Consider the following 22,604-nt stretch of genomic DNA (forward strand, 5'->3'; position numbering starts at 1 on the left):
ACATCCGGTTCAGTGCGATAGCGGTACGATATCCGTTATCAAACATGACACCATAACAATGAATACATACCAGTATTGATGTTGTTCAGTTCAGTTTCGTACGGTATGGCAGTGATACGGTGTCAGGTTCTCCAAAGCAAAAACAAAAAATAAATACAGGTATCAGGTATCGATGTAAATGTTGTTCAATCGGTTTGGTATGATAGCAGCATTGTGTTCGTTTTCAATAAAAATCTATATTGCATTGTTGAAAAAATAAGCAAGAGCGCAAACGAATCAAACCAATATAAAATGAACAACATCAATATTGGTATCGATATTTGTTTTTATTGTTTTCGATCGATTAAAGATTTTCTCTTTGGATTACAATAACAAGTGTCTATACTATAATGAACCAGACTAATACCAACTGATTTCCGCCGCGAAGCGCGGAAGAATATAACTAGTTATACATATGAAAAGAAAGTTTCCATGAACAGTAGATGAAATTATTTAAAGATTTGTTTTTTAGTAATATTTTATTTAGTGTTTATTTGATTTTTTTATTAATAATATATATATATTAAGGTAGAGAGATCATGAATAACAAATAACTTTTTTTAACTATTTGTTTTAGGTACTGTTCATTTAATATATTTTTTTTAAATAATTTGTGTACGTTAATTTTTTAAAAATAATCTAAATACACATCTATGTATTTTTCCAACATTCCGATATAAATCTTACTCAAGATGGATATCGTGCTACCACTATACTGAAAAGAAAACCGACTAAACAACATAAGTGTTGGTATTCATATTTATCGTTTTCAGTAAATCTTATTGAAAGTAGACACTGTATCGCTATTGTACCGAACGTAAAATTGAACGAACAACATCGATATTTGGTACCAGTATTTATATTTTTCCTTTTAGTTTCAATAAACTGATAGTATCACTATTAAGTGTATTGTACCATATTGAGCCGGACCCAACAACATCGGTATTGGCACCGTCTTCGTTTTATGGTTTTCGGTCGATGTAGAGCAGATGTTGATTGTTATATACCGAATGCATGTATTGTGTCAGTACAAAATAAATCGAATCAATACCGATCGAGATTCCGCCACGAAGCGCGGGGGAAATCAACTAGTTATATATAGTTTTGTACTATGTTAGAAAGTATCAAGACTTTTATTATAATTAAGAGTTTTAACACTAATTTTTATAATGATTTGATTACATATTGAAAGTGATTGCAAATTAGCAATAATTATATATAACCAACTATATAGAGATGTTTAAGTGGCTCATAGCCCGTGTCTTGTTCGCCTACTCGTTTTATCAACTAGTTAAAAACTCAAGCCAGTTAGATAAATAATTGACCTGGTTCCAATAGCTCCCTCATTGGTTTGTGTAAATTAGGTTTTTTCTCATATCTTGATAGTTTGATACACTTTTATTTGAGATATCTATAATTCAAAATTGTTATGAACTTGCTATTAGAGGATTATAAAAAACCATACAAAATCATTCAAAAACAAGTCAACTCGTCAATTCACAAGCTGTCTTAAGCAGGAGGCGACTCGATTAAAAATATCAAGTCATGACAGCTCAGCTTGTGGTACTGTATTGAGTTCGAAAGAATGCTTACTTGATTCGAGTGATTCTCTAAAAATACTTAACCAAAGTTCCAAACCTAGAAGATGTAAATTTAATTCTATTAAAAAAGTTATATCTTTAATTTATACTTCAACTGTAAACTTATTACAGTTTGGTGAATGAAGTTTACGTTTAAAAAAAATAATAATAATAACTGTAAACTTATTACAAGTATTTGGTCAAATTGTAAACTAGAAAAAAACAGAAATGAACCAAAACAAGTCACGGAATCTCCACCGGATTAATCGCCGGGGCCCACATACGGCTACCCATTCAAAATCTTGACTTCACACTTCACCAATGGTCAACGGTCAACGCTTCATTTCACCACCTTTTGCAACCTTCCGACCACCTTCTACCACCACCACCAACAGTCTTTCTCCACCTGAGTCATATGCTTTGAAAAAATTATTTTAAATAATTATATTAAATAATTTAAAATTAATAATATACTTTTCGTAACATGTTATCACCAAATTATAGTTCTAGCTGCTTGTCTACTTTCTACTAGGGTCTTTACGGTCTCGTTTAACCAGTTTTAATAAAAAAATTCGTAACAAAACCGGTACACAGGTTTAAAAAAAAATAAAACAAACGGGTTGGTTCGGACGAGTCTACCAAATCGGCCAAAACGATTCGGGCCAACTTCTATTTAACATTTTATAATTATTATTGCATTAACTTTTGTAAATTGATAGGATAGTTAATGAATATTAGACTATTAGACGTATGCATGTATGATTATTCTTATTTATTCATAAACTGAAACATAAAACATACAACAGAATGTTAAATTTGACCAGTTCGAATTAAGTTGTAGGTTCCAATACATAAACCATCAACCGAATCATTTAACCGGGTTTTTTACAAAACGTAAACCTTGAGTTGACCAGGGGCGGATCTATTCAAGAGCCAGTGGATGTCCAGGATACCCCTCAACCGTCTTGGCGAAATGCAAAAAACAAATCTCCGTTTTATATAGAGCCGCCACTATATACACTAAATTTTCCTTCTAAATCCACCACTGGTTGTTTTTTTTTTTTTTTTTTTTTTTGAATATTTTTGAAATTTTCTTTTAGGTCCGCTACTAAATTGAGTTGTATAATAGTTTTAACTTTATCATATCAACTTTAACACTTCATAAACAATGGTAATATAGTGATTCATTGTTATCACAAATATTTTGAAGATTCAATATCTTAATTAATTCTTTAAATTAAAAAGTGTTAAAGTATTTTGTTTTTAAGTCAATATTTCTATTAAATTATCTCCAAAATGGATACAAATATACAATCGATTAACGCGGAAAAACTCACCCTTCTTTTCCCTATAAATATCTAGACATCCATTCTCCATAAAACCAATCACACAAGCCTACTTTACATATACATATAGAGAGAGAAATCAACTCTCATTTTTTCTAGAGAGAGTTAAAGGGGTGACCATTCACAAGAACACCATAAATGGCTGCAATGAAGTCGAGTACGACAATGTTCATGATGATGATGCTCATTGTTGCATCCATGCAGATGCATAGCTCCTTGGCTCAGACTAGACACGTCGTCGGCGGAGACGCCTTGGGATGGAACATTCCATCCAATGGTGCCGCCGCTTACACCACCTGGGCTTCCCAACAGACTTTTAACGTCGGCGACACTCTCTGTAAGTAACTAAAACCACCTTCTGTCGCCACTCATGGGCGGAGCTTTATTAGGGGCGGGCCCCATCTATTTTCCGCTCCTAGTGTTAATTTTTCCCAAAAAAAAATCTTAAACTTTTTTTCGTAGTGTAGTGTAAAATATTGATTTTTTTTATTCTGGCCTTTATCAAATTGAATTTTAAATGTCTAACTCATACTGAGTTTTCGTTCAAGTTCCACCACTGGTGTAACTATCACAACACCCCAATTAAGCTCACACAAACAAAAACAAATATTATAAGAATATTTTCTTTGATTAAAACTCAATATTCTATCTTTTTTAATTTATAAAAAAAAGTAGGTATAAGGAGAAACTAAATCATGTCACATGCAAACAAACCTAACTTCTCTATATTTCAAATCCGGTGATATATTTATTAATATAATTGACTTTAGTGGTAGTAATTTAGCTAGATCATTATTGATTTATGATATAACTAATCAATTAATTAATCAAATTCTTTTATTTATATTTGCAGTTTTTAACTTCACCACCGGATTCCATAACGTGGCCGAAGTATCACAAGCAGCATACGGCCCATGCACCACGGCCAACCCCATCTCCACCATCACCACCGGCCCTGCGACCGTCACATTGACGGCCGCAGGCCCACATTACTATATTTGCACCGTCGGAACTCATTGCCAAATTGGTCAAAAATTATCCATCAACGTCTCCGCCGCCACCGCCACGCCCCCTACCACCCCACCACCAGCATCACCACCCACCACCCCACCTACAACCACCCCAACACCACCTGCACCGACACCCGTTTCTCCACCAACCACCAACCCCTCACCCGCCCCCGCCCCTTCCACCACCACCCCACCACCTACCACCCCTATGGCACCGTCACCCGTCGGAGCCACCCCACCGTCACCTACCACTTCCGGCCCATCTCCAAACGGTGAAACCACCCCTCCTCCACCGTCACCTAGCACCGCCGCCCGGTCATTCACCGCGGTGATTCCGGCCACTTTCTTGGCCGTTGCTTTAGCTTTCTTTTACTAGATATTGATAGTTAAAAGTTAATATTCTTTCTATGGAGAGATTACAATTACACGATGTGTGCATGTGTGATTAGTTTATATATTTTTGTAATGATTTATTAACATTATGTTCTTATTCATCATTCGTATCAATAAATTTCACTTTTTATTGCCTTTTAAGCTTGTGGCTTTTATTCTATTCGATCCAAACAATATGACAAAGAAAAATAAAAGAATCATATTCTCATGTCTTTTTTTTTATTTAAAAAATTTTCATGTTAGTTTCTTAGTTTACAAATCTTGACTTTAATAATTCATCCAATTTCTATATGATTTTTCTTTGACAAAGTATTGAATGTTGCCGAATGGACTTTGAATACTTTAAAGTTTAAAAAGCTTTTGACACCTGGAAAATGTGGTTAGGAAAACTAACAAACTTTTGTTGAAAAATCGTACCTTTGTTATTATTTTGTGACTTGAAAAGCAAGTAAGTCTAGTTATGAATGTACTAGATTATCCATTTATTTTAACGTAACATACATGTGCAATAAATTTTGCACCATAAAGTCTGTTTAAATTTTAGTAATTTCTTATATAACGTTACGTTATCATAATTACACTTTTTTACCACTTTTTTATTACTGGCTTATTCTCCTTAAGAAACACTACTTTTAAACCATAAAGTCGGTTTAAATTATAGTAATTTCTTATACAACTATACGTGTATGTATCCAGGGGCGCAGTTCGCTTGGTAGTGGAGAGTATGTAGTTTTCGTATAGAAAATTTTGGGTATGTACGTTTTCGACCCGCCCCAATCGAAAATATCAAGTTTCGCCACTGTATGTATCCCCTACAAGAGAGGTTTTTGCAAAGGCTGCAAAGCCACAAAAAGATGACAATTGTGCTTTAAGCCATGGGTATAATTAATCGTCCATGCAATCACATAGTAGTGTATCACGTAGTGTATCACGTAGTGTTACATAATTGCGTAATTGTATATAATCACACAATGTATATAAAATCACGTAACATTATATTTGTTCTGAATATAAGGCATATTACGTAATGTTATGTAATCACATATTGGTGTGTAATCACGTAACATGTTAATTTTTTAACGTATGAAAGAGTTATGACCGTTTAAAATCATAGGGGAAGTGGTTAAAAGTCAACAGTAGTGTATATTCCTTTTCGCCATTTCCTTACTTGTTTCGCTTGTTTTGTGTTACGTGATTTCTAGATTTTGCTAGGATTCAATCTTAGCCATTGGATTGCAAGATCAATAGTCCAAAACTCTCCTAGCCTTCGCATGATAGTCCAAAACTCTCCAGCTGCATTTTTATCGCATGCCTTCATCCTTATCTCCATCTCTATTACTTATCATCCTTACTGTCCCTAATTTTGTGCTTTAAGTCCTAATAACGTCCAACTTTTGCCTCGTCGCCTAACAAGTAAATCGCAAAAGCCCTCACTTTTTCAAAAACACTCGTCTAGTGTTGCATAAAGCCCAGCCATCTGCGCCTTAAGTCGTCAAGCTTTTTTAAACCAAGCCTACACTCTTTATACACACTCAATATACTCATATTGATTTTCATGTCAAGGGTAGGTCACAAAGATACCTATTTGTCTATGGCTAGACTAACTAGTAGGCTTGGCCATTTTATAAAACTACTTAGAGAGATTTCTTGAAGCTAAATATAAAAAAAATTGCACTCGGAAGGGTGAGAAGTGTGGGCCCTTATTTAACAAAACGGGTCACTGATTAACCCATTAGAATCGGGCACGACTAATGACACCCACTAAGATTGGTCTCGACTCATGACACATTTCGTTACAGAAAAGAGCTCCATTATGATTTGCATTCTAACTATTTTTTATCATTTATCTATACATTTCAAAGATTGAATTTGATCCCATTTTATATAAAGTTCAACATCAACAAGTTGTTACTTGTAAGCTTTACCTACCAAAGCAAAAATTACAAATATGTTGCTATGAATTACAATGCAAATTTGGAAACTTAAACCACTTTCACGTATCTAAGATGTGTGACATAAAGGTCAAAAAACCAAGTTTTTGAAATTTTGGAAACCACCCCCAATTTCAGAAATCGTGACACTTGGTCTAGTAGTTTCACGAATTTCGTTTTGAATAAATTCATATCAAAAAGTAGATAAAAATTAGTGTGTCCAATGTTATATTCGAAATCTTGTAATACATTATACTTGAAAAGAAACAATACATGTTACATCGATCGAAAAGCATAAAAAATATTGATACCAATCCGATAATACCGATACTGGTACCACATTGTTCAATCGGCATTGGTTCGTTTCATTTCGTTACCGATGCAGTACAACAATCGGTATAGTTTATGATAAAAAAAATTATTCTGAACACAACTCGGTTCGTTACACTTATTATTTGTTGGTGTTTATACAACATAGATAAGTGTGTTCACAAGGATTACAAATTTACAATGGAGAATACATAAAAACATATATTATTAATTTATTTCTTCATCTTGATTATGGAATATGAAGAGATTTTAAAGACTTTGATAAGTATGTTATGTATTTTTACCTTGAAAAGCAGTTAGTTACCCTTGAAGACGTCTGTAGGCGCGCAGACGTTACTCTTGAAAACTGTTTGTTTTTTTTATTTAAACAGATCTGAAAATGGCTTTTTTCAGCTTAAAAAAAGCTATGTCACCCTTTCTTCAAACATCTTCACAAAAAACCCTCCTCTCTCATCTTCACAAAAAACCCTCCTCCCTCAAAATTGGACCACCACCACTACTATACGGTCACCGGCGCCGGCCGTTGCCTTAGTCGGTCGGAGAACCTCGATGATGAATCCTTGAATCATTGTCGGCTTCATTATTCAAGGAGGAGATATTGTCTACCGTGACGGCGTGGAAATGAATCCATATACGGTGGCACGTTTGATTGTGAACTATTATTTTTAAAATCAAACAGTCACATGCAGGTTTGTGAACTATTATTTTTAATTCTTTGATTGTGTATTTTATTTTATCCTTTTAGTTCTCTGATTCTGCATTTTTTTAGTCTTTATTTGTGTATTTTATTAGGTATGGTGGCTATGGTGAATACAGGACCAGATTCCAATGGCTCACAATTATTTATATCCACAGTTAAGGCCTATTGGTAAGTTTTAAGTGTGTACCCAAAACTAACCACTGTATGAATTGGATTTGGGATGTGAATTCAGTTTAGTTTGATCGATGATTTGGGAATTTGGGGAATTGGGTTGCAGATTGGTTATTACAATTGGAATGTGTAGTTGAGGTAATTGGTTTAGGATGTTTTGATTTGGAAAATAAAACAAAGTTCATGTAGTTTGTACAGACAGTATCAATTTATAAAAACAAACAGTCTTATATTTTCAGCTTGAAAAGTTTCAGACCACATCTTCAGTTACAGACATGAAAACAGATGAAATAAGCTTGCAGACAATTTATGTCTGCAAATACAAACAGCACCTTAAAGTGAGAGAAGTTTGTTTATTAATTAAATAGAAAGAAAATTCAACTTTGAAAAGAATAGACAAACCTAGCACAATTTTGATGTACGGTTCAACTTTGTATCGTGTCGTGTGTGGTACTTCCGGACAGCACTTGACTTTTACAAAGATATGTTTTTCATTGTTGTTTTCATGTAGATTCCCAAGAATGTAACTACACAATATTATCATAAAAAAACAAAACAAAACAAAAACCACCAGGATGACGGTTTCACTACAAAACGTGGAGCTTTCAGCAACGGAATGATCCGTTAGAAGTCTCATAATAACTCGGGTATTGTCAAAGATACTCCATCAGAAAAGATGGATCACCGACGGATTTTACCGAGGGATTACTGACTGATGATATATTTTTTTAATTAATTCTCCATTTCATTAACGCCAGAAAAATTACATAAGGATGGCAGGTAAACGGACAATAAGTTGCTTCGCAAGCCGCTTTTGATTATATTAGCGGCATATTAGTGGTGAAATTTACTACCAATTCAAAGGGCTAATACGATCAAAGTATCAATGACGAAGAAAGAACAACCCGCCCGTTGATGAGGAAGAATCCCCAAGGGTAGACTAACCCTTGCAAGTAGAGGTGCACAAACCGGTTAATTTTAATAAACGGTTCAGTTAACCAGTTATACCCGTTAATTTTTCTTTCTGACTTTAACCGGTTAATGCTTTAACTGGCCCAGTTTATTACTTTAACCGGTTATTTTCGATTAATAACCAGTTTTTTGTTTTTTTAACGGTTATTTTCCGGTTAACCGCTTTGCCGGTTAATAACTGGTTCTTATACTGAATATCAATAACCGGTTATTAACCTACGGTTAAAATAACCACTAACCGGTTATTTCTCGATCGGTTATTAAGTGGTTATTTTATGCACCTCCACTTAGAGATGGGCATAATCGGGTATTCTTAAAACCCGGAACCGGTTCCAACCCGGAACCGGGTATGGATACAAGTGACTGGAACCGGGTTCTCTGTGGAACCGGTTCCGGGTACAACCCGGGTACACGTCAATATATTTAGAACCGGCGTAACCGGTTTCGGGTACAATGGAACCGGGTACGGGTCCTGTTTGGAACCGGGTACGGGTATTGTTTGAAACCGGTTTTTTTGAGTTTTTCAATACAAAAAGCTGTCAATACTGTACGTAACCGGTTCCTCCTGTTTTTACTCGATAAAAGCTGTTTTTTTACTTTTTCTACCGAACGGAACCAACAACACATGTCAACTCATTTTTGTGGTAAACAGCAGTTTGTAAAGGTCTTAGGTTTAATAAGGATTGTTGCTATTTTTGGTTTTGTATTTTTTAATGTTTATTTTTGGTAGAACTGATGTGTATCTCATCATGTTATGCTTTTATAACCTGTACATTTTCGTTTGCTTCACGTATTTGATTGAATGGTTGGTTTTAAGCATCACTCGATGAATCATTCTTTGGATCTGGTAAATACCATAAAGTTGCTATTTAAACCATTAATTGATAATTTAGAGATGGGCATATCGGGTTTTTTTGTAATACCCGGAACCGATTCCGGGTAGGAATCGGGTTCCGGGTACGCACCGGGTCTGGGTAGGAACCGGGTCCAGGTAAGGACCGGGTACGAACCGATTTAATTTATAAAATGTGGAACCGGGTCGGAACCTACGGGTTTTTTGAACCCAGAACCGGTTCTACTATTAGCCGGGTAGGAACCGGAACCTGGTCCAGGTCGGTTCCACCGGGTCGGGTTTGGAACCGGTTATTATGCCCATCTCTACCTCCACTTGAAAGAAATTTGTCTTTGGGTCTAACGATTGGGTATTAATAGCCGGCCCAAAAAAAGCCTAACTTGCCTAACTTGAACCTTATACGGACCGGAAGAAATCGCAACCCAAGTTTTCTTATTACCCAATTAAGCTACAACCGGCCCAATGGGCTCTATCACAATATTCAACTTTTCAAATTGGGCCCGTTCATGGGGCAAGCTCAGTTTTTAAACAATTTTTAAATATTTATTGAGTACAAAATTTTAGATGATAAATAAGGATATACTTATCTACTCAGAAGTCATAAATTCATTTCATCATATTTTGACTGGTTCAAAAAATAAGAAGTTGTTTTTATATAGGTACTTTACTCAAATTACAGAATTTAATAATATAATAATAGTTAAAATATTTTTTTATCACAAATTGATCTTTTTTGTAGCATTAACCTATTATTATTATTATTATTATTATTATTATTATTATTATTATTATTATTATTATTATTATTATTATTATTATTTATATACTATTAATTTGAAAGATGTTTGAGCATAGCGGGTTTGTACATGATGCTTAATGAGTTTTTTGTTCATAGTTGTTGTACATGATGCTTAGTGTGTATAAATTTACATGATATAAACTTACAAGTTGAGGCATTGAGGTGTTGTACCCCATGTTTTGGGGGTTTTTCAAAAAAAAAAAAAAAAAAAAAAAAAAAAAAAAAAAAAGATGTTTCACTTAAACTCAAAACTACTTGATTTTGTAGTTTTAACCCAAAAGTTTTTAGTTTTTCCAATTTAACCTCACAAACTTTTTACTTTCAACTTTGATCCCCTATGTTTTTCATATTTTGCAAAAAAATTTCGTTTTATGTTTAGATATAAATTTTGCGACTTAACATGACACAATGTGTGTGTGTGTGGTTCAATGATTTTACGTTTTGTTATACGCTCCGTTCTAAATTTTGCGAGTTAATATAGGGCAACGTACGTGTATGGTTCAGTGTGTTTACGCCGTCTATTTTTTTCCAGTTTAATAAGTTTGTCACAACGTGCGAGTCCTAAATCGAGTTAGTTATTATTTTTTATTTTTATATGTCGGTCTATTTTTTCCACGTTAAGACGCCGCAACTTCAATGTTGGTGGTTGTTGGCTATAGTGTGGCATTGGTGCTATTTGTCACGGTTTTAAGCCCCCGTCGCAACACGGGGAGCTTAATACGATAGGTTATTTATATGGATACAAAGTCATGTAACGTAATAATTATGATACCATTAATTGTATTGAGATTATTTGGTGAATTACTTATTTGTATAAGATAGTAATATAGACTTAACCGACAAAAACATCTTTAACATATTGTAAATGTGAATTTGATTAACATGTCAATTTCATTGGCCGCGGCGTAACGCACGAGTTAATCTTCTAGTTATTATTAAAAAACCAAAGATGTTTAGTAGTCTTGCTTGACAACTTTCCTTATAATGCTAGGACCCAAACAATAATATTATTAGAATATAAGTAATGCATAATCAAAGGACAATAGGAGTATCTCTCTTTCTATATTCTAATGAAGAATAACAAACAAAAAATAGAGTTAATTACACAAATCGCCCCTCTAGTTTCACTTAAGTTACACCTTCAAACCTTCAAAGTCTAAATTCAAAGAATGTAAGTTTTAGGTTCGTGGTTTCAAACCATATGGACCATCTATGTAACTAACTCTTAATAATAACACCTAACCTCTACATAAATATAAAGAAGATAATATTGTTGGCCTAGTAAAACCTGTTTAATTCACGAAACTTATTAAGATTAGACTTAATTTTGTTTTAAAGCATGTTCAATTGATCAATGAAGACATTTCTTATTTAATCTATAATATCACATCGATATTAGTACATATAAATAAAAGGCTTCAAGACGCATAGAATTACACAACATAAACCATCACTTAAGGGCCACAAGATGGTCAAGTGCGAAATCTAAGCGCCATGGGGGTCGAACAACAACCCGACTGATTAAGCAGATCGAACGACGACGTGGGCTTCAAACTCGATCTAGGGTTGGGAGTAGGGTGTGGGTTCATTAAGGGTCATTTTGTAATTTAAACTTTTTACATTCTCATCCCTTTTATAAATTTTACCAACAAAACACCATACAAATTTTTCATTAAGAATTCATTCCAGTTCTTTCAAATTTCAATTCTTTTGCCAGATTTTGATTCCTTTAAAAACATTATACGAACCAAACGCCCTCGTAATGAAAATCTTGAGGTCGGGGCTATATAATCAAGAAAATCAGTTGGGATTTGCTTCAGAAAACTGCAAATTTATGAAACATATTCATAAAAACGCGTAATCAAAGACTTCTTTCTCATTTCATTGCATAAGAAACTCCATATCTACAAACCTTGTCTTTTCATTCGGTCATTAATCCGGTCAAAATCCCGCTCAAAATGCAAAAAACTCTGCGATTCCCCTACTGTTTTTCGTTTCCTAACATCCGTCATCATATTCCCACCTTCTTCAACCTCTGAACTCAAAGGAAAGAACGAAAATTCCTTGCTTCTTGGACCCGGGTCAACATCATCCCCAAAAGTCAACCTTTTTTCATTACTTGATACAAGACCCAACCTTAGAGACAAATCACATTCCACCAATTCGGGTCTAGACTCTTTCTTTGAACCGTTGCCATCTTTCTCAAACAAAAACGATCTTTCTTGACAACCCGTTTGAGAACCAGAGGCTGCGGCTTGAAAAACCGGTTTTCCAAGAATTATATTGTTTGGTTTTCGGTGAGCATTATCGAATCCCATTTGCTGCGGTTGAATATGGAAACCGTGGTATAATGGATAAACCGAAGAAGATGATGATCTATTCTCAAATGACATCATTTGTCTAGGAACATTTTGAGGATAAAACGAGGAGGAGGAGCCTGCAACATTGTAAACCGGTCTTGTATCGTTATTAGTTTCGGAAAATGTATGCGTTTGACTCGCACCATCTGGTGGTCTTCGAACATTTGGTACGTTTTGCGTGTTTGGACCAGAATCTTGTTTTCTTGGGCTTAGGTAGCTCATGGTATTGGCGTTTCTTTGGCTTCTCGATGATTTTACGGGGATACAGCCCAAGTTAAGGGCAGCTGAACACCGTTACAATACAAGTTTCAAGATTATCGAAAAACATTGGGTTTAAGTTTGGAGAATGTGAAAAAAGGGTGTACCTTCAACACAAGGGTGCAAGAAGTCACCGGTTTCCGTGGTCTCGTCTTTCCTTATTATGGTGTCAATGGCATCGTTCAAACGATCCCACAGCGTTTCCGGATCTTTATACTCGGCCTAATTATTAAAATGAAAGTAAAAACTTGATTAAGACGATTGAATTAACAAACAAACAAACAAACGAATGTATCCAGTAAGATTAGGGCGGTAATCGAGCCAAGCCGAGCCAAGCTAGGCTCGAACTCAAACCTAAACGAGCCAGCTCGGCTTGGCTCGGCTCGGCTCGATTATTTTTTCGAGCTGCAAAATCGAGCTCGAGCTTGGCTTGTAAAAACTTCGAGCCAGCTTGAGTCGGCTCGTGAATTTTTTTTATTCAATTTTTTTTACAAATATTGATAACATATAAAACAAAAATAAAAAAAATTAACACACATTTCTAATATATATACACACACACATATACATACGAGCCATCGTGCTGAGCCACGAGCCGAGCACCCCTGGCTCAAGCTCATCTCGGTTACAAAACTAGTTGGCTCAGCTCGGCTCGAAAACAAAACGAGTTTTTTTTTAGTGAGTCTCGAGCCGCGAGCTTTTTGAACACCCCTGCCTCTATCCCAGTAGGCCCCATACTCTGGAAAACCTTTTTTACGATATAAGAAATAATAATAGCTAACACAAATCTATACGCACCCATAAAAATCCCTACCCTTTATCACTCGTCTCCAGGAACTCCTATCACCGAAAATTGAATTACATTCATTAAACATAATTCGAACAAAAAGTAAAAAGACAAATCTATACACCCCCTAAAAATTCTTAACCTTTATCCGACGCCTGCAATAAACTCCCATCACCGTCGATTGAATTACATTCCCTAAACAACAAAAAGTAAAAGGCAAATCTATACGCCCTCTAAAGATTCTTAACCTTTATCCGACGTCCAAGAACTCTTTATCACCGATGTTAAATTACTTTCCTTAAACATAGTTCGTACAAAAAGTAAAAAAAAAAAAAAAAAAAAAAAAAAAAAAAAAAAAAAAAAAACGGGTACCTCGGAATTCGCTTTAGAGTACAAGATCTCCTCGGATTTCAACACAACAACAGCCAGCTTCTCTTGCCATTCTCTGTTCTTCTTAGTACCAGGACTATGGTTCTCATGTACAAGTCTGATCAATTCCTCAAACACATGGTGTGCATTATTCAAAACCCAAAAAAACACAAATAAAATTACAACTTTTTATCTTTCCAACATTAAATTAAGCAAAATTTACCTAAAAATCTGCTGAATAATGGACCCTCTAAGTGGCTGGTGTCTATCACTATGCCAAGATCTTCTCACACATTCAAACGGTCTCGGTCCAGGCCTTGGCATCTTCAACAAAAAAAAAGAAAAAAAAAAAAAAAAACTGGGAAAAATTAAAACTTTAAGACTAAAGATTAACAAAATCTCTAAATGGATATCAAATTTCAAGTGGGTTCAAGAAAAAAGACGAAAAAAACTGGAAAAATTGAAACTTTATGAAGAAAGATTAACAAAATCTCTAAAATGGATATAACATTTCAAGTGGGTTCAGCAAAAAAGACAAAAAAAAATTAAAAAAACTGCTAAAAATTGAAACTTTAAGAGGAAGGATTAACAAAATCTCTACATGGATATTGAAATTCCAAATGGGTTCAACAAAAAAGACAAAAAAACTGGTAAAAATTGAAACTTTAAGCCGAAAGATTAACAAAATCTCTACATGGGTATTGAAAATTCATGTGGGTACAACAAAATGGACAAAAAAAAAAAAAAAACTGGGAAAAATTGAAACTTTATGAGTAAAGATTAACAAAATCTCTACATGGGTATTGAAATTTCAGGTGGGTATCACTCAAATTGAAACTTTAAGAAGAAAGATCAACAAAATCTCTAAATGGGTACCGAAATTTCAAATGGGTTCAACAAAAAAGACAAAAAAAAAACTGGGAAAATTTGAAACTTTATGAATAAAGATCAACAAAATCTCAACATGGGTATTAAAAATTGAAGTGGGTATCACTCAAATTGACCAAATTTATATAAAAAAAAAGCCATCAATTAGTGTCTGAAACCCTAAAGATAGATTGTAGTGGGGGGAGAGAGTGAAAGATGCTTCCCCTTTTGAAAAATTGAGTGTGTGGTGAATAATTGAAACTAGAAGAAAGGGGACACGTGATGAAAACCCACCCTCAGAAACATGTAGAGAGGGGGGGCCAGCATTGAAGAAGGAAGATGGTGGGGGTTACAGGGGGAGAAGCAGCCAAGATTCAATAATATCTGATGAAGTGGTTAAGAATGGTGATTGGTCAGGCATATGGAGGGCAAGATCAAAGCTTTTTTGTATGGATTGTCAATTTTTTATAGATGGTAATGGAAGATGGAATCTTTTTTGGTGATTTTGTTTGATTGATATTTTCTTTGTATTGGAAAGGGATGTGTCTTGAATTGTTTTTGTGATGTAACAAGTGAAAGGTAATGCAATTATGGTGTAATGATTTTGGGTTTTTTGAGGTTGTAATAGTGTGTTATGGTTTCGTGTCTAAACCGTGTAGTCGTTCAAATTATTTATGGGTTTACTTTCATGGTTGGCTTTTCAGAAAATATCGGTTGATTGGATTCAAAATGATTGTTAGAATGGATGTGTCTTGAATTGTTCTTGTGATGTAACAAGTGAAAAGTAATGCAATTATGGTGTAATGATTTTGGGTTTTTTGAGGTTGTAATAGTGTGTTATCCTTTCGTGTCTAAACCGTGTAGTCGTTCAAATTATTTATGGGTTTAGTTTTGTGGTTGGCTTTTCAGAAAATATCGGTTGATTGACTTCAAAATGATTGTTAGAATGGTTTGGTTTGAAGTTTAGACTAGAAACCGGTTGTAAAAAAACGGACTGTAATAGTTATATGAACCAGAAGTTAAGCTACTTTTAGGCCATGTATTATACTCATCACTCACTACTACCTCCTCCAACATTCACCTCCACGACACTAATGCTGTGTTCCTGAGTTTAATAAAGGAAAGTATAGGGAGGAAAGAAACAAAATTCTTCCATTCTCCCACATCTTCATCTCTGCCTCTCTTTTTTTCTCCCCATAAAAAAATAATCTCTTCTCTTCTCCTGAAAATAAAACTCTACAACATAGTTTAAGAGAGAGTAAGAGTAAGAGAGAGAGAATGATGAGCGGGATAGCCAACACGTATGACCTACAAAAAAGGGGATTAGGGGGTGGCACAGTGATCCTCGCTCTCCGGCAATGCGACCTCATCTCCATGCACAGTGGCGAAGTATTGTAGGTGCCCGGGGGTGCACCCGCCCACCCCAATGTTTCGGTTAAAAGTGTATAAGTTTCGATTTTTCGTCCGAAAACTTTAAAATTATATAGGATCGCCCCCCGGTTATTTTTCCTAAATTGTATATCCTAAATATTTATAAACTTTGTATATAAATGATGGGTAGTTTGGTAAATATACACTTTGTTTTATTTGGAACTATTATTATTTGACCCGACTTGAATCGAATAGCCAACCCGACCTGACTCAAAACATAACGATAGGAAAAAAAAATTGGGTCCCATCACTTTACGCCCCCTCGAAACTTTTGGTCAAGCTCCGCCACTGTCCATGCACCCCTAACCTCTCTCACACCCATTACTGAAAATTTTGATTATGTGCCAACAGGCACAATTGTACCAAATCCACACCATTCTAGAGATGGTGTGGTATCATGAGAATTCGGGAACTATGGGGAGGATACCACCGATGATCTCGTTCAAAACCATTTTCTACATGACCAATCACCTCTGACAAACTCGGTATTTTTTTCATCTAGTTAATACTAATATACAAATCGTCGAAACCAAGCCTTACAAAATTTAACATACCGTGCGTGACGTGCATGTGTTGCCTCCTAGCTTCATATTAAATGAAATTAAACAATAGAAGAAAACGAGTGCAAATTAAATAAATCGTCATTTCGCGTGTTGTTATTTCAAAGTTTCCTGCTTATTAGTCCGATTCTATCAATCGTCACATCTAGTTGAAAATTGAAAAAATAAATAGTTGAGGTGGCGTCCAACTTTTAAACAATTCTCTTCTTCTTTATCTCTTGAGTAAACTACCATTTTGGTTCCTGAGGTTTAGTCACTTTTGTCACTGTAATTCAAAACTCAAATCTTTTAAATCTGGGTTCTTGTGGTTTCACTTTTATTGCCATTTTAGTCCAAAAATGAAATCAACTGATATTTGGCTAATAAAATCATGTTATTTTGTCTCTTTCCTCAGGGGCAAAACGGTCAATATAATTTTATTATAACACATTATTAATTAAATTAATAAAATCAGTTGATATTTGGCCATTTTGCCCCTGAGGAAAATGACAAAATAACAGGATTTTATTAGCTAAATATCAGCTGATTTCATTTCTATACCAAAATGGCAATAAAAGTAAAACCACAAGGACCCAGATTTAAAAGGTTTGAGTTTTGAACTAAAATAGCAAAAGTGACCAAACCTCAGGGACCAAAATCGCAGTTTACTCTTATCTCTTTCTTCTTTTTCACCTTTAGTTGATCAAAGATGTCGTTGGATAAAAAATTCGTCACATTTTTTTCATTTCTTTTTCTTTCCTTTCTCTAATAAATTTCATGAGGTCGGTGTTAAAAGTTTTATAGGAATTGATCAAGATTTTAGGGTATGTACAATACTATAAATAAAATTTCATGGGGGCGAGTGACCCTGGATCTGCCCTTGCTCATGCCACCTAAGTGTTTCTTTTCTTATCATAGTATTTAAATCTAAGACTTAATTTTGATCTTAAATAACTTGTGCTTATTAATTTTTAAGTAAATTATAGAAATTGTCCCTTATGTTTGTATCAGATTGCAAAATTTGTTCTTTGTCTTTAAAGTTGATGATATTCATACTTTATGTATGCAAACCCCTAACATGTTATGTTCCTTAGCCTTAACTCAATTAAATTTTAATGTTAAGAGTAAACTGCCATTTTGGTCCCTGTGGTTTGGTCACTTTTGCCACTTTAGTCCAAAACTCAAATTTTTTGCATCTGGGTCCCTATGGTTTCTGTTTTATTGCCATTTTGGTCCAAAAATGAAATCAGGTCATGCTTGCCTTATAAAATACTGTTATTTTGTCCTTTTTCCGCATGGGCAAAATGATCATTTCTTTTTATAAATAAATACCATATTTTCTAAGACAAATATGACCTGATTTGCCTCTGAGGAAAATGACAAAATTGCAGTGTTTTATAAGATAAATATGACCTGATTTCATTTTTGGACCAAAATGGCAATAAAACTGAAACCGCAGGGACCCAGATGCAAAAAGTTTGAGTTTTGGACTAAAGTGGCAAAAGTGACCAAACCTCAGGGACGAAAATGGCAGTTTACTCTAATGTTAAATTAGAGTATATTGATAATTTTACTAACTTAATTATTTAAAATAAATAAAACAAAAAAGAATTTTTAAAAAATAAAAATAAATAAATTAGATCATCTCTCTTATAACTCACTTTCTCTCTTTAAAAGCATTCATATCCCTTCCATCAAATTTTACCTTATAATTACAATAAAAAAAACTATTTTTCACTCTTCTTTCAATTAAATAATACTTTTTTATATCTTTATCATAAATTTTATTTCTCCTTTACTCAAAACCACTTTCAAAGTTTATTAAAAAATTATAGAGGTTGAACAATATCCTCTCAAATATACAGATGAACCGTAACATTTTCTCACTCAATCACTTTTAATGATATAAAGATCACTCTCTGAGATTTTGACGTAAGGGATTTGAATGCTCTTAACTCTCTCTCTCTCCCTGTCTCTCTCTAACCGCCTGTTTCCCACTATCACTCTAGCACCACCACCACCATAAACAACCCTCCCTTTTCTCCACAACCACCGCCACCCGACCACCACCACCCGATCGCCGCCACTCATCTTCTCCAACCTCAGATCTGTAAGACCTCCGTCACCGCCTCCTCTTAACACCTCCGCCACCGCCTCCCCTTAAACACCTCCGCCACCACATCCGCTTAAGACACCTAATCTATATATAGCAAACTAATCTATTTATAAATAAATCCAGTTTTCACATTTAAACATTAAGACTTTTTCAAAGAGCAAAAATGAAATGGAAAACATTTTGAGAATTAGAGAAGCCCATATTAGTCTAGATGGCTAGGAGTTGGGCAGAAAGTCCATATTTCCTAAAAAGTGTAAAAAATCATAAAACACCATAATGTCAATCATAAAACACACCAAAAACCCACAAATAATATGATGAAGATTACTAAAACATCATGTATGTGGGTTTTGTGTTGTGTTTTAGATGTTAAGGCTCTGATTATGGAATGACAAATATTATTGTGTTTTATGTTGTTTAGCATTTTGTGTTTTATATTCATAGTTATACTATAGTGCGTTTGAAGTTTTTATGGACTATTAGAGTTTGAATATGGTGTTTTAGTAATATTCATTCTATTATTTGTGAGTTTTAGGCTACATGGTATGGTGATGGACCATCCTTGGAGGATGATCCGCCACGTAGGCGACACATCATAGTCCTCCCAAGATGGATCATCCTCCAAAACTAGGGGGCATGGGAGGATGGTGCTAGATGATCCTACCCCACAAAACTATATACAAGTATTAAAGCATAATGTACAAATCCCACAAACAAACAAACAAACAAACAAAATAGAGGGGGCCCACTGTTTTGGAGCGTCCTGGACGTCGGAATTCCGACGATTGCGACGGGACGTGCTGAAGACGGAGGACCGCGGCATGGAGAGGGGGGCGGCGACGGGAGGAGGACGGCGCTGGACGGTCCCCATACCGTCCAGCCTTAGGTGTGTTTTATGCCTGAAATTATTGTGTTTTATGACTTTTTTACACTTTTTAGGAAACTTGGACTTTCTAGCCGAACCTCACCCTAGTCTAGATAACACCACCAAGTTTAATGTTATATATAATAGGGCCAAATGTCAAACATGTAACCACAAGACTCCTACACTTACATAGACCATGTACCTGCAGCCTGCTATGCTATAAGCATTAAGCAAACCTAAAAACCCTATTAATGTCTAGCTTGATACGCATTTAAGGATTTCTTTGGTTTAGGTATGGGTTTTAGTTAGGGTGGGTTGAATTGTGTATGTATGTTCAAAATGAGCCGTCTTGTGTTGACACAGTGGTGACAAGTTTCTCGTTGTAACACTAATTGCATTAAATAATGAATGAAGTATACATAGGCTCTTTGCCAATAAATTATAAATAAAGTATGACAAAGCCTTTAAAACACTTTGAAAGAAGAGGTCTTGGGTTCAAGTCTCACATACAACATCGAATGAAAGAAATTTGTCGTTTAAAAAAAAGTATGACAAAACTAACAGGTTGGAATGGTCAGTTGACAAGTCAAAATAGGTTCGAGTTAATTATGTTATGTCAAATGGTCAAATGTGTTACAAAATATAGTTTTAAAAATGAATAATGAATTTTAATAATCTCAACTATTGGTCATTGGCTGGAAACGGTCTCAACTACAAAAATTATCACTGATGGTCCCACCTTTTTAGCTTATTGTCCACCAACGGATATTTTCTAACTAAGATCTAACCCAATTAGTTTTTTAGTGACGTGGACGCTCAAGTGGCACAAACCTTTGTTATCTGATGAGGTGGCTACTTATGTGGCAGTCTAGGGGTGCAAACGAGCCGAGCCGAGTCCGAGCTTCACCAGGCTCGAGCTCGAGCTCGATTAACTTTATGTGAGCTCGGGCTCAAGCTCGGCTCGATTCGAGCTTTGTTTTCAAGGCTCGAGCTCGGCTCGTTTGTATTTTCTCAAGCTCAACTGGGGCTCGGCTCGTTTGCACCCCTATGTGGCACTCTCATCACCACATATATAAGGTAAATATATAAGCATGGCCGGCCCTGGGGGTGGGCGGGGAGGACCACCGGCCAGGGCCCGATATTTCGAGGGGCACGTTTTTTATGAAAAAAACCCGATATGTATATGTAAAATATTTTTTAACTGAGTACATCCATACAAACACTAACATAGGCTCACTTACAAACCTATTCTTATGGTTTAGATTAGTTATTAACCCCTTTGGCATTAGGTTTAGATCTTTAGTGAGCCAAATACCCAATTTCGTAAAGGCCTAAGGGCACATTTTTTCGAGCTCGAACAGGGTACACGAATTCTTAGGGCCAGCCCTGTATATAAGGTAACGGTTAAGATACCAAAGAGGGTTCCGTCAGGGTTCCAAGTTACACGATTGATTGATGCAGTATAATCATTGGTCAAAGCAGCCTAGCATAAAGAGTCAATGGTCAAGGAGAATAGAAGTATAATTAATCTTAACTAGTAAATTTCTCCATCGTGTTGCGGCGGCGGCGAAATGTAAATAAAATCTGAGTTAAACTATACGAATTTCGACTCAGGCGTTGCATACTCGAAGTACGTCGTGCAGATATACTCATACAATGGTGGTGATGATGTCCGAAACCACTTGGAGGTTTGTTTGATTCCTTTTTTGCCCTCTTTCGTTCTAAGCGGTTCCCATTAATATATATTAACTGCATTATAATAATAATAATAATAATAATAATAATAATAATAATAATAATAATAATAATAATAATAATAATAATAATAATAATAATAATAATAATCCATATTATATACAGATTGAGGCTCATACTGGCAGCGTTAACGACCTCGCGTTCTCTTACCCAAACAAACAACTTTGCATCGTGACGTGTGGAGAAGACAGACTAATCAAGGTTTGGGATGCCGCAACGGGTGCGAAACAGTTTACGTTTGATGATCATGAAGCACCTGTATATTCTATATGTCCACATTTTAAAGAAAACATTCAGGTATTAATTATAGTTTTCATCTTTTACATAACCACCATAGTTTTCATCTTTTACATAACCACCATAGTTTTTATCTTTTACACTTTTAACCCTATAGTTTTCATCTTTTACATGTTTATCACAAACATTTACTAGTTTTAACCCCAACACTTTTCCACTTTCAAATTTGGTCCCCTGTACTTTACATCTTTTACAAATTTGTCGTTTTACGATTCGTTCTAGATTTTGCGAGTTAACATGTTGCAATGCCCACGTGTAGTTCAACGTTTTTACGTCTATTTTTTATGGTTTAACGGCTCCCTTGAAACTCGCGGATCCTAAGCCGGCTTAATTATTCTTTTCTATGTTTTACTTTTTCGGTCTAATTTTTGCGAGTTAACACGCTGTAACGTGCGTGCGTGATTCATCATTTTTACGTTTACCTTTTGTTCGGCTTAACTGTCCCGCTGCAAAGCGTGGGTCATAGATGCTATTTTTTTCTATAATATAAGACCTTTTGAAAATGCTATTAATTTTCTATATCTTACCACCACCACCCCCCTCCATCGCTATCAACCATCACTACCCACCATCCACCTCCACCGCCATCATCCATGGTGGTGGCGGTGGCGGCGGCTGATGGTTGTGGGTAGTGATGGCGGAGGGTGGTTTGTTTGAGGTAGACGATTATATATGGATCAAATAAAGAAAACTGTTTTTGTTGAGTGTAGCATTGGTGTATGTATTGTTGGTTCTATGTTAGGTATGTTCGTTGTGTATGAGTTGGAATTCATGGCTGATTCATGTCGGATCCTATGGGAAGCTACAGGGTCGTCTCCGAAAATGTTTGAAAATCT

The 22,604-nt window shown here is 35.3% G+C and overlaps 2 protein-coding genes across 2 annotated transcripts; one reads left to right on the forward strand and one right to left on the reverse strand.

Annotated features, from left to right (window-relative positions):
* Nucleotides 1-2,990: 2,990 nt before the first annotated feature.
* Nucleotides 2,991-4,509, forward strand: LOC110893877 (cucumber peeling cupredoxin). Its single transcript, XM_022141025.2, has 2 exons — nt 2,991-3,302; nt 3,819-4,509. The coding sequence occupies exons 1-2, from the start codon at nt 3,104-3,106 to the stop codon at nt 4,349-4,351; spliced, it is 732 nt and encodes a 243-aa protein (XP_021996717.1). The 5' UTR covers nt 2,991-3,103; the 3' UTR covers nt 4,352-4,509.
* Nucleotides 4,510-11,884: 7,375 nt separating this feature from the next.
* LOC110893876 lies at nt 11,885-15,258 on the reverse strand. Its single transcript, XM_022141024.2, has 5 exons — nt 15,060-15,258; nt 14,122-14,222; nt 13,902-14,016; nt 12,850-12,964; nt 11,885-12,768 (listed from the first exon to the last, which is right to left on the reverse strand). Exons 1-5 carry the CDS (start codon nt 15,090-15,092, stop codon nt 12,029-12,031), a joined length of 1,104 nt encoding a protein of 367 aa, XP_021996716.1. The 5' UTR covers nt 15,093-15,258; the 3' UTR covers nt 11,885-12,028.
* Between the last annotated feature and the right edge of the window lie 7,346 nt (nt 15,259-22,604).

The sequence above is a fragment of the Helianthus annuus genome, chromosome 12 (assembly GCF_002127325.2).
Source record: "Helianthus annuus cultivar XRQ/B chromosome 12, HanXRQr2.0-SUNRISE, whole genome shotgun sequence".
NCBI classification, from domain to species: Eukaryota; Viridiplantae; Streptophyta; class Magnoliopsida; order Asterales; family Asteraceae; genus Helianthus; species Helianthus annuus.

Excerpts from the sequence above, each read along its gene's own strand:
- LOC110893877 (XM_022141025.2), top strand. The coding sequence starts at position 3,104 with ATGGCTGCAATGAAGTCGAGTACGACAATGTTCATGATGATGATGCTC. Across the intron at positions 3,303-3,818 it reads TAACGTCGGCGACACTCTCT|TTTTTAACTTCACCACCGGA; the intron begins GTAAGTAACTAA and ends TTATATTTGCAG.
- LOC110893876 (XM_022141024.2), bottom strand. The coding sequence starts at position 15,092 with ATGCTGGCCCCCCCTCTCTACATGTTTCTGAGG. Across the intron at positions 14,017-14,121 it reads ATTATTCAGCAGATTTTTAG|ACTTGTACATGAGAACCATA; the intron begins GTAAATTTTGCT and ends GGAATTGATCAG. Across the intron at positions 12,965-13,901 it reads ACTCTAAAGCGAATTCCGAG|GCCGAGTATAAAGATCCGGA; the intron begins GTACCCGTTTTT and ends TTTAATAATTAG.